We start from the raw sequence: 15,084 nt of genomic DNA, 5'->3' as shown, positions 1-15,084 counted from the left end.
CTCTGCCTCCCAAGTGCTGGGATTAAAGGCGTGCGCCACCACTGCCCAGCTGCCCTTAACTTTTACTACACTGTATACAGGCTTTACCTTGTGGAGGCGTTTGACTAGACCTTCATTATATTCTTGGCTTCCCTCAATCATGCCAGTTAGAGGGTTAGAAAACCATTCCTTGAATTCTCGGTGAGACTGGAAGACATGCGGCATCAAAAAATGCATCAAGGACCACAGCTCCATGAGGCTATTCTGCAAGGGAGTTCCTGTCAAGAGCAGGCGCCTCTGGCTATAAAGACAGAAGGAATTAGGATAAGCATAATCAGTAAAATTTCAACTTTGTAAGCATCCTTAATATAGCTGACCCAGGCAGCCAACATTTCATACCAAGTCTCCCATGAATCTCTATATTCATCTTTACCTGTTAAAGTTGAGCAGTGACTGCCATCGTTGGGACTTGAAATTCTTGATGTTCTGAGCCTCATCCAGAATGAGATAGCGCCAGTTCTTACGACGAAAAGCCTGGTGATCCTGCAGTACCAGCTTGTAAGACGTGATACACACATGGAAAGCATTGGGCTTGGTCCAGCCCTAAGAGGTCAAAGAGAAAACAGCTTACGATGAGATAAAAAAAAAAACACACTGAAAACCACAAGGGGAATTAGAAGACATGTTAAAGTACTCAAGGACAGAAATCAGGTTGGAAGAAATAAAACAGTACCAGCAATAGAACTGAGCAACAGGAAAATGAGGCAAAGTATTCATGTGAGGAAAGGATCTAGAAAAACTAAAGGAAACATCAATAAGGAAAATGATCACATGGAAGATCAAACCTGCCGCTTGAGCTTCCTCTCTTTCTGAGCTCCATAGTAAGTGAGGATTTTAAAACTCGGGCACCAACGTTTCAATTCCATCTCCCAATTCAACATCACGCTGGTGGGAACAATGATTAAATGGGGACCCCAGTTACCTGTTTAGCAAGAAAACACATAGAAAGACTATGTTTACACCTTGGGCTCTGATTAAACCCTAACTAGCACCTTTCTGATAATGCTTAAGACCTCGGCACCTATGCTGTCCTCTTTATGTATCTACTGACTAGAGTCGACGAGGCTACAAAGATAGCAGCAAGAGAAACCAGTAATTCACTTTCCTCCAGGTGAAATCACCACTAAACAAGCTCCCCCAGTAATTAGCTATGAGGTCCCAAGAAAAGAAATCTACCTTTCTCACAGGCCAAGTGAGCAAGCAGGGAGATGGTCTGGATTGTCTTTCCCAGTCCCATCTCATCTGCAAGAATGCCATTCAGCTTCTTCTCATACATAGTAACCAGCCAGTCAAGGCCAATGTGTTGGTACTCTCGGAGCTGGCCCCGAAGGAGGAGTGGAATAGGTGTCTTCACCTAATAGAAAGGCAATCATCACATTGTGGAAATGAAGCGCCTGCTATCAGGAAACAGTAAGTCAAGATAGGAGAAAGTAGAACCTGTTGGTACCTGGGTAGTAGCCAAAGTATAACCCTTGGGCTGGAGACTTTCAGCTGCTGCAGCAATATCAGTAATTTCTTTCTTGGGCCCTAGAGTGGTCGTAGGACCGGGGGTGGGAGGTCCACTGCCCCCATCAACCTCACTCCTTTCATCATCACGGGCAAGCAAGTACTCTACTCCAAAGTCATCATCATCGTCACCATCATCATCATCATCATCTCCCTCATCTTCTTGTTCTTCATCTGCTTGGCTCTGTGACTGAGCATCCTCAGACTCATCAGACTCAGATTCTTCTGACTGTGAACTCCCACTCATTTCTTCCTCTGAATGTTCATCGTCCTCATCCTCACTATGCTCCTCAGCAGAATCTAAATCAGAAGACCAAAGCTTAGTAGGTTCTTCCTCCATCACCAGCCCTTCCCAGTTGTCCCTTAAACCAAGTATTTACCTGACTGACTGCTACTATCTTCTTGAGCTGCCTCTTCAACTGTTTCCTCTAGTTCACAGTCAGAACTATTGGCTTCAACCTCATCTTCATCTTCACTGTTCCCCGAGCCTGGAGCAGAGGCATCATAGGCATAGGCCCCTGCATACTGCTGCAGTAGCTCCTCCATAGAAAGCTCACCTGACAGGGTAAAGAGAAGTAAATGTTTAGTTCCTCTGAGAGGACTGGGAAACAGGTATTTTAGTGGTACTGGCTGATTTTACCCAGGTCTACAGGGAAGCTAGTTTTTATCTTTAGCACTAGCTAATAAAATCAATCCTGGTATCAACCTTAGTTGGTGCAGCATTCTCCTGAGAAGGACAGTACCTATCCCTGTGAACTTCCCCCACCTTTTTGGTTTTTTTTGTACACTGCTAGTAATTTATTATCTGTTAATATCACACAGACCAAATACTAATTACTCAGAACTATGTATCTATAGAAGTGGGCTATAATATGGGCCATTCTGTGGAAAACTATGTGCATTTAATCTTCAGATTTATACTTTTCTATTTTTATGCTGCCCTGTTCTGCAGATGTTCAATCTCCTTCCCATGGTGCCTGATCTCATCACCATAGTATTTCTTTAAGGCAGCCAGTTGCTTTCTAGTTTTCTCTCAGAAGTATCAATCCTCTTCAGGTTTCTCACTATTTTCGAAGGCTCCATTGATTTCTTAGACAGAACCAGAGCCCATGTCCAGGCTCTCCATACAGTGTGAGCTCAAGCCTCAGTTTGCAGAATCCTCACTCCCAGATGCCAAGCCATGCCTGAGCCACCAATACCGAGCCTTTTGTTGTCTCTTGAGTCACTCTAACACCCTTCTAAATTTTGGGTCAAATGTTACTAATATCCTGCTACAATGGTTATTCCTTCAACTGAGATTTCAGTTCAAACTCCTATCATAATCACAACACTTTCTACTTATAAGTGCCTTTCATTTATAAATCTTGTTGTGATACTTGTGTTATATGAGAAACATATAATAATCAATAACTAAAGATAAAAATATCATTTTTTGTCTATCCACCATTTTCTGCACAGTAGAGACAGCAAGCAGATTTTCAGTAAAATATTTGGTAAATGTCACCTTCTCGAGCCAACTCGCTCAGTTCCATGGCATGATCCACCTCCCCTTCCAACTGCTCTTCAGCTGCTATAGTGTCCTCTTCATCCTCTGCTACAAAAAGAGAAGGTTCCACTGGTGAACCCAACAAAGGATGGTTCCAAAACCATGGTCACACACAGTCTTGGTTGAAATTTCAGTGAAAAACAAAATAAAAACATAAATGTAGGAAAGGGATTTGTAGGAAAGATGGAGGGTTGGCAGAGGCAGAAGGTAGAGAAACCAAAATATATATTATACATATTTTGAAATGTCAAAAACCAATCTAATTAATTAAGAGAGAGAGAGAGAGAGAGAGAGAGAGAGAGAGAGAGAGAGAGAGAGAGAGCGCGAGAGCGAGCAGGGCATCTCAGACACATGCCTTTAATCCTAGCACATAAATGGGAAGTAGACATAAATGGATCTCTGTAAGGCTAGCCTGATCCACACAGAGTTCCAGGACAGTCATCAATAAATAATACAGACCCTGTCTCAAGAAAACAAACAAAGCAACAATAAAAATGAAAGAAGAGGTCTGACCTTCATCTTCATTAGCAGTGAACTCTTCATCATCTTCATCTGGATGCCAACGCTGTTTGTTACATTGTATGACAGAGGAAGATGGAGGGTTTACCTATATGGGAAAAGGCCAAAAGTGGAAGGATTTAACATTTGAACACAAAGTTGAAAGGGTGTTGTGCTGAAAGCCTTTAATCCTAGCACTGGGGAAGCAGAGACAACTCTTAAGTTGGAGGCCAGCCTGGTCTACATAGTGAATTCCAGGTCAGCCAGAGAGTCCACAAACAACAAGGCCCTGTGTGGTGTACATACCTTTAATATCAGAACTCAGACAGCAGAAGCAGAGGGATCTCTGCGAGTTTGAGACCTGCCTGGTCTACACAGTCAGTTCCAGTGTAGCCAGGGATGTTGCACAGAGAAACCCTGACTCAAAATACCAAACCAAACCAACCCAACCAACTGACCAAACAAAAAAAGTTGAAAGACAAAGATCTAATGTAGATCAAAAAACATCACTGTTCCCTTGAGTAACAGCTGCCACTGGCACAGTATCAGGACAAGGATGTACTCAAGGGCTTCATCTCAGCACCAGCTACCAAATCCTGACCCACTGACAAAGGAGGGACCTGTGAAAAGTGCTAGAAAATAAAGGGGACCATGCCCTTAATCCAAGCAGTCTATAGGCAGAGCTTTTTGAATTTGAGGTCAGACTGGTCCACACAATGAGTTCTAAGCCCCAGGGATACATAATGAGGTTTTCTTTCAAAAACAAAAAACCACCAACCAAACTACTCCCCAAACCCCTCCCCACCCCAAAAAAAGAAGGGGAAGAGAGAGGGGCTAAGTGGTCATCCACAAGCCTGACAACCAAAGCTCAATCCTTGGACTCATGTAAAGGTAGGTTAGAATCAATGCCACAAAATTGTTCTCTGACTTCCATATGTATACACACACAGACACAATCCTAATAATATTTTCTAGGTTATCCTAATCTATACGAGTGCCAAGCCAGCCAAGACTGTAGTTAGACCCTGTCTCAAAAAATAAGTAAATAAAATGAAATTTAAAAATAATTAAATCAAGGCTAGAATGATAGCTTATTGGTTAAGAATACTGTTACATGCCAGGCAGTGGTGGCACACACCTTTAATCCCAGCACTTGGGAGGCAGAGGCAGGCGGATTTCTGAGTTAAAGACCAGCATGGTCTACAGAGTGAGTTCCAGGACAGCCCGGGCTATACAGAGAAACCCTGTCTCACAAAACAAAAAAACAAAACAAAACAACAACAACAAAAAATACTGTTACACTTCTAGAAGACCAAAGTTCAATTCTCAGCACTCAAGTGGCTCATCTGTAACTCCAGGTCCAGGGGATCTAAAGACTCTAGCCTCTGCTGGCATCTGCTATCATGTATGCATATCCATGCACAGAAACACAAATCTGTGTTTATAATTATAAAAGAAATAAAAGAGATCACAAAAAAATTTAAAGTTACAATAATAGCAATTTTAAAAACAACCTTAACAAGCAGACATACAGACCAATGTTATAAAGGTCCAAAATATTTTTTTTTGAGACAAGGTCTCACTATGTACCACATGCTGTCTTGGAATTCACTACATAGACCAAGCTGGTCTCAAGACCTACCTGCCTCTGCCTCTTGAGTGCTGGAATTAAAGGTATATGACACTACACAAGTTCCGAAAAAAGATTCAAAAAGAAAAATTTTTATTTATGTATATGGATAGTTTGCCTGTATGCACATTTGCACATGAGAAGAGGGCATCAGATCCCATTATAGATGGTTGTGGGCCACCATGTGGGTGCTGGGAACTGAACTCAGGACCTTTGGAAGAGCAACCAGTGCTCTTAACCACTGAGCCATCCAGCCACCCCCTCCCAAAACATTTTTAGGAAGACTATCACAACTCCCAAATTCATATCACAATTTTTGTTATACATATACCACACACACACACAAATAATTTGTACGCTTGTGCATGCTTGTGGAAACCAGAGCACCAGAGCTCATTGTTTGGTGTCTTCCTCAATCACGCTCCATTGAACTTGGAGCTTACTGATTTAGCTAGACAAGCATGCCTCAAGGATGCTCCTATATCCACCTCTTAATGTTGAGATTATTGTAACCTACCCCTGCACACACCTTTTTTTGAGGCAAACTAAGGAATGAACTCAAGCACTTTACCAACTAAGCTATCTCTCCAGCCCTCCCCTAGGAATTTTAAAAGTACAACAAATGCTTCCATTATATCAGAAACTCTACCAGTTGCAGGCTTCAACTTGGTTTGCAAATGATCAACTTTCCTAGCAATGAAACCCCAATTGTCCCTAACCCAGATTCTTAAAACTATGGATCAACCTATGCCCAAGATTTTAGAGCTGCACCTTTCCATCTATTTTCCCCTCTGAATCTTCCTTCCTGTACTTCTTCTGTTTATACCTCTAAATCCTGAGATGGCTCCTCTTCAATATTTTCTTCAGGCCCATCATGGGTATCACTGTCATGAGAAGAAGGTGTTTGAGAGGGGCTAAAAGGTCCACCCAATAGCTGAGGCGGGAGGGAACGGAGCAGCTCTTCCAGTGGCAGTTCTCCCTCATGTCGAAGAAGTTCAATCTCACGCCTCTGGGTCTCTGCATCATTGCCTTCCTGTTGTTCTTCAACCTCAATGGTCTCCTCATCATCCTCTTCTTCTTCCTCTTGGGGTTGAAAGTCCCCATCTATAGCAGGAGAACAAGGTCACAAAGTCCACGGGCCCTGCAAGCCACAGGGTGGGTTTTTCAGCTCTGGAAAGGGTACTTGGGGAAGAGTAACAGGACCAAAGAGCACACACACCTTCATCATCCAGTCGAGAAACAGGGGGTGGAGGACTGGATGCTGCCGAGGAAGAACCAAGACAAGGGGAGGAGCTAGCTTTGCTGGAGGCTAGTGGCTGGTTAAGGCTCTGAGACAGAAGGTCTGAGTACTTCTCAGTTTGCCCTACAATGAAGTCCAGGTGCAGGTCCAAGGCTTTCTTACGTTTTTCTTCAAGCCGAGACTGTTGTTTGAATTGTACCACCTACCATAATCACAAAAGACATCAGTCACCTATATATTCACTTGTTCATATACTTGTAACCAACTATTTAGGGATACTACCTTTATGCCAGACTTTGGCCTGGTCATTCAGAAAAAGCTAAAAATCTTTAAAGGGTTTCTGATCTATACAGTACTTCTAAAAAAAAAACCAAAAAATAAAAACAAAACAAAACAAAACAAAACAAACACCAGAAACTACATAAACACAAGATGGTGTCAACTTAGTTAACTAGGAGCTGGAGAACATTAGCAAACCTATCTTAAATTGGATCTTTAAAAAAATCAATAATAAAGTAGTCAGTCAGTGGTGGCACACACATTTAGTATCAGCCTAGGCAAGCAGACCTCTTACTTCAGAACCAGTTTGGTCTATAGAGAGTGAGTTCCAGGACAGCCAGGGTTACAGAGAGAAACCTTTTTTTCAAAAACCAAAATCCAAAACAAACAAATTATAAATAGAGTATGTGCAGCTACCAGCGTAGGTCAGTAGGAGAGCACATGCCTAGCATAAACAAAGTCTTAGGTTTGGGTTGGGGGTTGGGAGATGGTGGTGCTGTCTTTAACTACTAAAAAGGAGAACAGCAGCAGTAGAAAGAGACCATGTGTGAATGGCCAGGCGTGAACTAACCTCAAATAAAAAATATTCAAAAAAGTCTGGAGGTAGCCGGGTGGTGGTGGCGCACACCTTTAGTCCCAGCATTTGGGAGGCAGAAGCAGGCAGATTTCTGAGTTCGAGGGCAGCCTGGTCTACAAAGTGAGCTCCAGGACAGCCAGGGCTACACAGAGAAATCCTGTCTCGAAAAACCAAAAAGTCTGGAGGTTAAAAGACAGTGAGTGACCAAAGCACAAACTTAGCAACGGGAGGCTCTGGGTTAATAAAACTAAAACCATAGATGGGCATGGTGACACGCATCTTGAATCTCAGCCCTCGGGAGGCAAAGGCAGGCATATCTGTGTGAGTTTGAGGTCAGCCTGGTCTACAGAGTGAGTTCCAGAACAACCAAGGCTATGTAGAGAGGCCCTATCTCAAAGAAACCAAAACAACAACAAAAACCCCCTGATGTTTAAAACCGAGTTAAAAACTTGAGATTGACAAAATGGCTTAGTAGGTTAAGACAGTTGTTGCAAGCCTAACAACCTGAATTCAAGTAGGGCCCACAGGGTGGGAGAGAGCCAACAACTTCCTCAAATGTCCTCTGACTTCCACGTATCAGCTATGGCTTATGTGCACATAATTTAAATAATTAAATTCTTTAAAAAATGGGGCTGAGGGCTGGAGAGATGGCTCAGTGCTTAAGAGCACTTACTACTCTTGCAGAAGACTGGAGTTTAATTCTCAGCACCCATATCAGACAGTTCCCAACTGCCTGTAAACTCCAGCTCCAGGAGATCCAACATCCTCTGGCCTCCAAGGTCAACAGCATTCATGTGCACATCACATACCCATAAACAGACATATAATTTAAAAATAATGAAAATAAGGGCTTTTTAAACTTGGGACTAGAATGATGACTCAGAGGTTAAGAATATGTATTGCTCTTCCTGAGGATAAGTTTGGTTCCCAACACTTATTATCAGTTGGTTCACAATAACCTCTAACTCCATTTCCCAGAGATCCAACTTACTCTGGCAGGTATGTATCTATAAGTACATAGTACACATAAATCTCATACAGGCACACACGCACACATAAATAAAAACAACAAATCTTTAAGAAGTTTTTACCTCCAGGCATAGTACTGAATGCCTTTAATCTTCAACAGTCTAGAGGTAGAGGTAGGTAGACCTCAAAGTCAGCCTGATCTATACAGGAAGTTCTAGGCTAGCCAGAGCTAGTAAGACTCTGTCTCTCACAAACAAACAAACGCCTTGGCATGCTGGCTGAACCAGGATTTCTCTAAGTTCAAGAGCAGCTTGAGTTCCAGGCCAGTCTAGACTATAGTAAGACTGTCTCAAACACATAGAAAAAGGAGGTCAACATCAAGACTGACAGCCTGAGTTAAATCCTTGTGACTCACATAGCAGAAACAGACACCCACAAACTGTCCTTTGACCTCCACTATGTGTGACACAGTATGTCTCCCCACTCCAAACCCAAAAAACACACATAATAAACAAATATTAACCACCCTCCTCCCAATTCCAAAGTGTTAAGTGGCACATCCTCAGAACTCAGGAGACTGAAGATAGCTCCGGCTAGCATATGTTACGTAGACTGTCTCAAATACTACAAAATAAACATTGCAGCCAGGTATGTAAACTGAAGAAAAGATGAATTTAAGGTCAATCATCATGCTGGCATACTCCTGTAATACAGCACTTGAGAGGAAACAGAGGGAAACGGATCAAACCCCTGCGCTACACAGTGAGTTTCAAGGTAACCTAGTCTACTTGAGATCCCTATTGCAAAAATGAACAGAAACAACAACAAAGGGCCTTTAGAGGGTGGGAAGAGCATCAGGAGTTTAAGTTATCCTTAACTACATGGCAAATTTGAGGATAACATGGTTACATGACACCCTGTGTCAAAACTGAAATAGTAAGAAAACCCATAAATATAGCAATACCCCTATCTCAAACAATACAGTATGACAACTATTTATGTAGTACTTTTTACATCACAGTGTGTATAATAAAACATTGTAAAACTACTTGAAATTCTTCAATTAGGTGTTTATATATTATATGCATTTTAAGTCCTGGACTTGAACATCTCCAGATTAGATGCCCATAGGAGTCCTAGAACCAATCACACAAGTACGATAAGGGAGAAAGGTCCCGTACATAGGGAAATGTCATAAAGAGCTGGAATTGCAGTTTAGTTCCTCGATAAGTTTCGGTCAGGCCTATTAATATACCTCTCTCTAACCTAGTCCAGGCTACCCCCTTTTTTCCTGCTGAATTGCTCACCTTTTCCACATTGCTCCAGAACTGCCTAACATCCTTGGCCATGGTAGAAGCAATTCGGCGCAGCTTGGCCTGTTCCTCTCTCCGAGCTCTCTCTTCCTTTTGTCGCTGCTCTTCGTGGTGCCGGATCACCATGCGTACCACCTTCAGAAAGAAATAATGAAGCAGTATGAAAATGCTCAACACTAAATGTCCCTATCCACACAATCAAATACAAACCTAATCAAGGGCAAGAAAAGGCTTACCTCTAAATGCAGAAACCACCAAAAGGAGTATATTAATTCATGGGCTTTATTTGGGGGTATGGCCCTGTCTATCCTAGAACCCTTAGACCAGGCTGGCCTCAAATTCAGAGATTCATCCCCCTCTGCTTCTCCAGTGCTGGAATTAAAGGTGTGCACCACCACCTCACAGCTAATCATTAAGGATTCAAATCCACCTGAAAACATACAGATGCTACAGCAAACAGGACATACCTTCCGGGCCACACCTCGTTTCCATCTGCGCTCCTGAGCGAAGTCAGCAGAGAGCCACTGCATCTCTTCACATAGATAGTCCCAGTGTCCTTTAGGGCGGGGAGGCTCTGGCACTTTAGGTAGCCTTTTCAAAGACCAGAATCCCTCCTTCCGAAGTTCAGCAATCCGAGTTTCAATTTCAGCTTCCTAATATGGGGCAATAACATTGATCAAGAGTTCCTATACAGAGCTGGCGAGATGGCTCAGTGGGTAAGAGCACTGACTGCTTTTCCAAAGGTCCTGAGTTTGGATCACAGCAACCACATGGTGGTTCACAACCACCTGTAATGAGATTGGACGCCCTGTTCTGGTGGGTCTGAAGACAGCTACAGCATATCACGCCAGAGCAAGCAGGGCAGGAGCGAGCAGGGCTGGCAGAGGTTGAGTTTAATACCCAGCAGCCACACACATGATGGCTCATGGCCATCTGTATAGCTACAGTATACTCATACACATAAAATAAATAAAATAAAACTTAAAAAAAAAAAGAAAAAAAGAGTTCCTATACATAAAAGCCATCTCACTGCCATGGCTGGAATCCTGACCACTGAATGGGCTCAGTGTTTTATGCTCGTATCCATCCTACATGGTAATAGATTCTATTGGGAGTGTTATGAGGAAGTATCTAGGAAATTAAATGATATTCCTGAGAATATACAGCTAGGAAAGAACTGGGAATCAAATAACAGGTCTAGAAACCTGAGCATGTCTTTAATTCCCAACCCTGGACGGTAAAGGCAGGCATAACTCTTGAGTTCTAGGTCAAATTATTCCACATAGCAACTTCCAAACAAATCAGGGCTACATAGTGAGATCCTGTCTCAAAAAAACAAAACAAAACAAAAAATACCCAAAGAAGCAATTAAATGTTGACATCTGCCTTCCATATTCAAGTGCACAAACAAACACCTATAAACATAATACAAGTGAAATAAGTATAAAAACTCAGGCCATGATTTCATACTCTTTCTGTTCACATGATCTCTAAAAACCCTGAACAAATCTAAGACTCAAGAAGTGATATTTCAAAAGGAGTGTCTACTTTCTTCTTAACTCTAGAGGGGTTCTTAGCACTGTAGAAATCTATTTCTTATAAATATGATTTCAGTCTAATTTAAAATTTCACAGGCTACAGACTAGATATAAATGGGAAAACAATATTTTAATAGCATAACAACTTACAAAGTACTTCAGTGTCTAATGCCTTCTTTATTTACATTTGCTGTTGTTTTTATTTTTTAGCTTTTTGCCTTTTTTTGAGGTAGCGCCTAGCTTACCCTGCAGTCTAGGATGACTCACACTGTAACCCTGTGTATCATCACCTCAGAGTGCTGGGAATACAGGTGTGAATACCTCGGATAGCCCCTTTCAAATTTTTATTTATTTCTCAGGTTTTTTTTTTTTTTTTTTTTTTTTTTTGGTTTTTTCGAGATAGGGTTTCTCTGTGTAGTCCCAGCTGTCCTGGAACTCACTCTGTAGACCAGGCTGGCCTCAAACTCAGAGTCCCACCTGCCTCTGCCTCCCAAGTGCTGGGATTTAAAATGTGCACCATCATCACCTAGCACACATGTAGGCAAGATACTCATATATACAAAAAGCATAACAAATTAACCTTTTAATAAAAGGGGAACACTTGCCTAGCATATACGAAATCTCACTTTAGGCTGAAGGAAGGTTGGTCATGTTCTTTCTTTCATTTTGTGTATGGGTGTTTGGCCTCCATATATGTTTGTAAACCATAACCATGGAGGCTAGCAGAGGGAACTGGATCCCCTGGAACTTAAGTCAATTCCCATGAATCTTCATGGGCCCTCCCAATACATACATGTTTGGCTTGCTCTGCAATTTCTGCATGGCTCTTCTCCCACTTTTGACCCCTGTTGACCAGGTCAGCAGCATGGGATAAACTGAACCCCTCCAGAGGAACTGTGGTACCATCTTGTGAGCCTGGAGGTCCATCCAGTGAAGAATCTTGAGCTATATGTTGGGGGGAGATGCCACCTGCCCCACTAGAAGCTGGAGAACTAGATGAGGCAGGGGACACAGGATTACTGCCTGTCATGCCGTCCGACACCATCTAGAAAAAAGGAAAATGACGGAGAAAAAGGATGCTAAGCATTGTGCTATATGTTTTAAAAACTATTTTTGTATTCGATTTTACAACAAAAAAATGCAGAATAAGGTATATCACTCCCATTTTTATCACCACAAACACTTTGTTGTCTTCTTCTCTCTCTCTGGTGGGTGTCAAAGGGAGGATGCTGCAGTTGAAGACAAGGCCTCACTGCATTTGGCCAGAGATTTATAATCTACCTCCCAAGTGCTGGTTTAACAGGCTAGTATCACATCAGGCTTGGAAAGTTTTTAACAAATTAAAATGGTAAAGCCAAATTTCTGGTAGATTTTTGACTTGCAAGACTAACATGCTGATATAACTATCTAAATTCAAGACTTCTACTACAGTAAGAGAGATATATCTCTCAAATACAAAAATTTGGTTGTTTTAGAAGACTACTACAATTCACAATTTCTTTTGCTCTTTTTGTCCTTGAGATAGTTTATGTACTCACAGAGATGCACATGCCTCTGCCTCAGGAGTGCTGTGATCAAAAGCATGCTATGATTTCAAATTTAATAGTCCTTTTAGGATCTTGATTTTACTTACATAAAAAGGAAGTGTGGCAGATTCATCTATGCAATTTGAGTTAACATAAACACCAGGAAAAAAAGCACCTTAAACTTCTTCCTTGGTAATATAGAGGATGGAACAAAACATTCTTCTCAAATACCCACACATTACTTTACAAAGTATCACCTATAAAAGCAGTAATTGGAAAACAATGTCCCACTGAAATACAACAAATGAATTCACTCATGAAATGTAGTACAATATAGAAGCCTCAATATGCCTCAAATTCCTACCCCAGCTAAATGACTAAAATTATGTATCAAAATTTCCAATTAGTTAAGAAAAACTAAGAATCAAATCCATTGGAGCAATGCAGAGTGCTTACGTACCTGGATCATGCAAAACTCTGCACTCAACTCAAAGCAACACTATTTGAAAGCCCAAAAAGATATGGCTCAATGTTAAAAACGTTTGCTTTATCTCAAAAAAAAAAAAAAAAAGTTTGCTTTAGCATGCATGAGGACCTAACTTCAAAGGCTAGTACAGCAAATGAACAAACTATCAACTGAACTAGCTATCTCTGGTGGTACAGGTGTATAATCCCAGCACTTAGGAGGCTGGGATACATGAAGGAAACTCACAATTCCCACCTTCATTTTGAAACAGGGTCACATGTTGCTCAAGTGAGGCCGGAAACCCTTTATATAGCTGAGAATGACCTCAACTTCTTTTGTTGTTGGGTTTTTTGTTTTGTTGTGTTTTCAAGACAAAGTTTCTCTGTGTAGCCCTGGCTATCCTAGAACTTGCTCTGTAGACTAGGCTGGCCTCTGCCTCCAAAGTGTTGAGATTTAAGGTGTATTCCACCACCACTCAGCTGACCTTAAAGCTTCCTGCTCCAGCGTTCAAAGTACTGAGATTTTAAGTCTGTGACACAATATACAGTATATATGCACACAGTACTGGGAATCAACCCAAGGCCCAATCCTGTGCATAACAAACATCATACCAACTAAGCTATACCCTAGGCCCACAAGAAGCCATGTCTTATCAAATGCAATATAGATTTAGTTAATTTAAAAAACACATCCCCTACCTCACATTCCCATGGTATGAGGAAAGAAACAAGGCCTCAGTTAAGGCTTACCCTGTTTTCATTCCAAATGAAGTTAAACTATTCTTAAAGCATGCAGTGTTAGAACCATTTTGCCCAATCTCCACTTATAGTCTAACCTAGACCTCTCTTTTTTCATTTTTTATTATTTTAAGTCAGGGTTTCTCTAGGTAGCCTTGGCTGTCCTAGAATTTACTCTGTAGTCCAAGCTGGCCTTGAACTACTAAATAGTTAGATTAAAGGCATGTGCCACCACCTCTTGGCAAAGCCTAGACCTCCGTATGGTAAGAAAGACCGGTGTCTTTTTTTTATCTTTAATAATTTTTTGAAGATTTATTTACTTTTTTTATGTGTGTGAATACACTGTAGCTGTCTTCAGACACACCAGAAGAGGACATCAGATCCCATTACAGATGATTGGGAGCCATCATGTGGTTGCTGGGAATTGAACTCAGGACCTCTGGAAGAGCAGTCAGTGCTCTTAACAGTTGAGCCACCTCACCAGCCCATGTTCTTTTTTTAAAGACAATGTCTCACTATGTAGTCTTTACTGGCCTTGATCTCACAGAGATCTGCCTGCCACTGCCTCTGAGTGCTGTAATTAAAGGCATGTGCCAGCACACCTTTCAAGATCTATACTCTTGGAAATCAACATTATTATGTAAAGTATAAGTAAATATCAGAAGCCACAGCACTTAGAAGTCAGAGACAAATGGATCTGAGTTCAAGGCCAGCCTGATCTACAGAGCAAGTTCAAGACAGTAGGTGGAAAAACTCTTTTCTTAGAAAACCAAATTAAAAAAGAAAAAAATTAAGCTTGACATGTTACACCCCAATCTATCTGAGAACTAAAGAGAGTCCAAACTCAGGTGGGTAATAAGACCTGCAACATCACTTCTGTCTCAAAGTCATGAATTAGTTCACAGATAATAATCAAAGGAACCTTCCCCACTTTCAAACCTGTGTCTGTAGGATTGGGAGCTGAGGATGAGCAGGGGAGGGGCTGCTCTGCATGGTCCCACTCCCAGGCTCCTTGCTGGATGCCTGAAGAACGACTGGGTTATTATCACCGTTGCTGCAGGCCGAGTGGCTGGTGTCCGGCTGCAGGGCATGCTGGGAGCTGGCCTCATTCTGGGCCACCAGCCACCGGGACCTGCCTTCCAGGGCCCGGGGCCCACCAGGGCGTCCCAGCCTCCGCTCAGGTCCACCAGCCTCTGGAGTACCTACAGTTGGATAAAAAA

At 41.9% G+C, this 15,084-nt stretch overlaps 1 protein-coding gene and 1 non-coding gene across 3 annotated transcripts in view; both read right to left on the bottom strand.

Annotated features, from left to right (window-relative positions):
- Positions 1-15,084, bottom strand: part of Srcap (Snf2 related CREBBP activator protein) — a 56,509-nt gene that overhangs the window by 37,587 nt on the left and 3,838 nt on the right. For both annotated transcript variants that reach the window (XM_031388397.1, XM_031388398.1), the window contains exons 3-16: positions 14,804-15,066; positions 11,929-12,180; positions 10,065-10,250; positions 9,592-9,732; positions 6,439-6,661; positions 6,046-6,323; positions 3,605-3,698; positions 3,050-3,139; positions 1,926-2,102; positions 1,487-1,845; positions 1,216-1,393; positions 825-961; positions 413-582; positions 88-280 (exon numbers count right to left, since the gene is read on the bottom strand). In XM_031388397.1, the coding sequence (XP_031244257.1) occupies positions 88-280; positions 413-582; positions 825-961; positions 1,216-1,393; positions 1,487-1,845; positions 1,926-2,102; positions 3,050-3,139; positions 3,605-3,698; positions 6,046-6,323; positions 6,439-6,661; positions 9,592-9,732; positions 10,065-10,250; positions 11,929-12,180; positions 14,804-14,857 (2,532 nt within the window). In that variant the 5' untranslated portion in view covers positions 14,858-15,066. The remainder of the gene's footprint in view (positions 1-87; positions 281-412; positions 583-824; positions 962-1,215; positions 1,394-1,486; positions 1,846-1,925; positions 2,103-3,049; positions 3,140-3,604; positions 3,699-6,045; positions 6,324-6,438; positions 6,662-9,591; positions 9,733-10,064; positions 10,251-11,928; positions 12,181-14,803; positions 15,067-15,084) is intronic.
- LOC116104323 lies at positions 4,097-4,225 on the bottom strand. The gene has a single exon (XR_004123829.1). It is a non-coding gene; the product is annotated as a small nucleolar RNA SNORA30/SNORA37 family (small nucleolar RNA).

This window comes from Mastomys coucha, unplaced genomic scaffold (assembly GCF_008632895.1).
Source record: "Mastomys coucha isolate ucsf_1 unplaced genomic scaffold, UCSF_Mcou_1 pScaffold21, whole genome shotgun sequence".
Lineage (NCBI taxonomy): Eukaryota > Metazoa > Chordata > Mammalia > Rodentia > Muridae > Mastomys > Mastomys coucha.
Note: the sequence above shows the minus strand (reverse complement) of the source record. Positions and strands in the feature narration are given on the sequence as shown.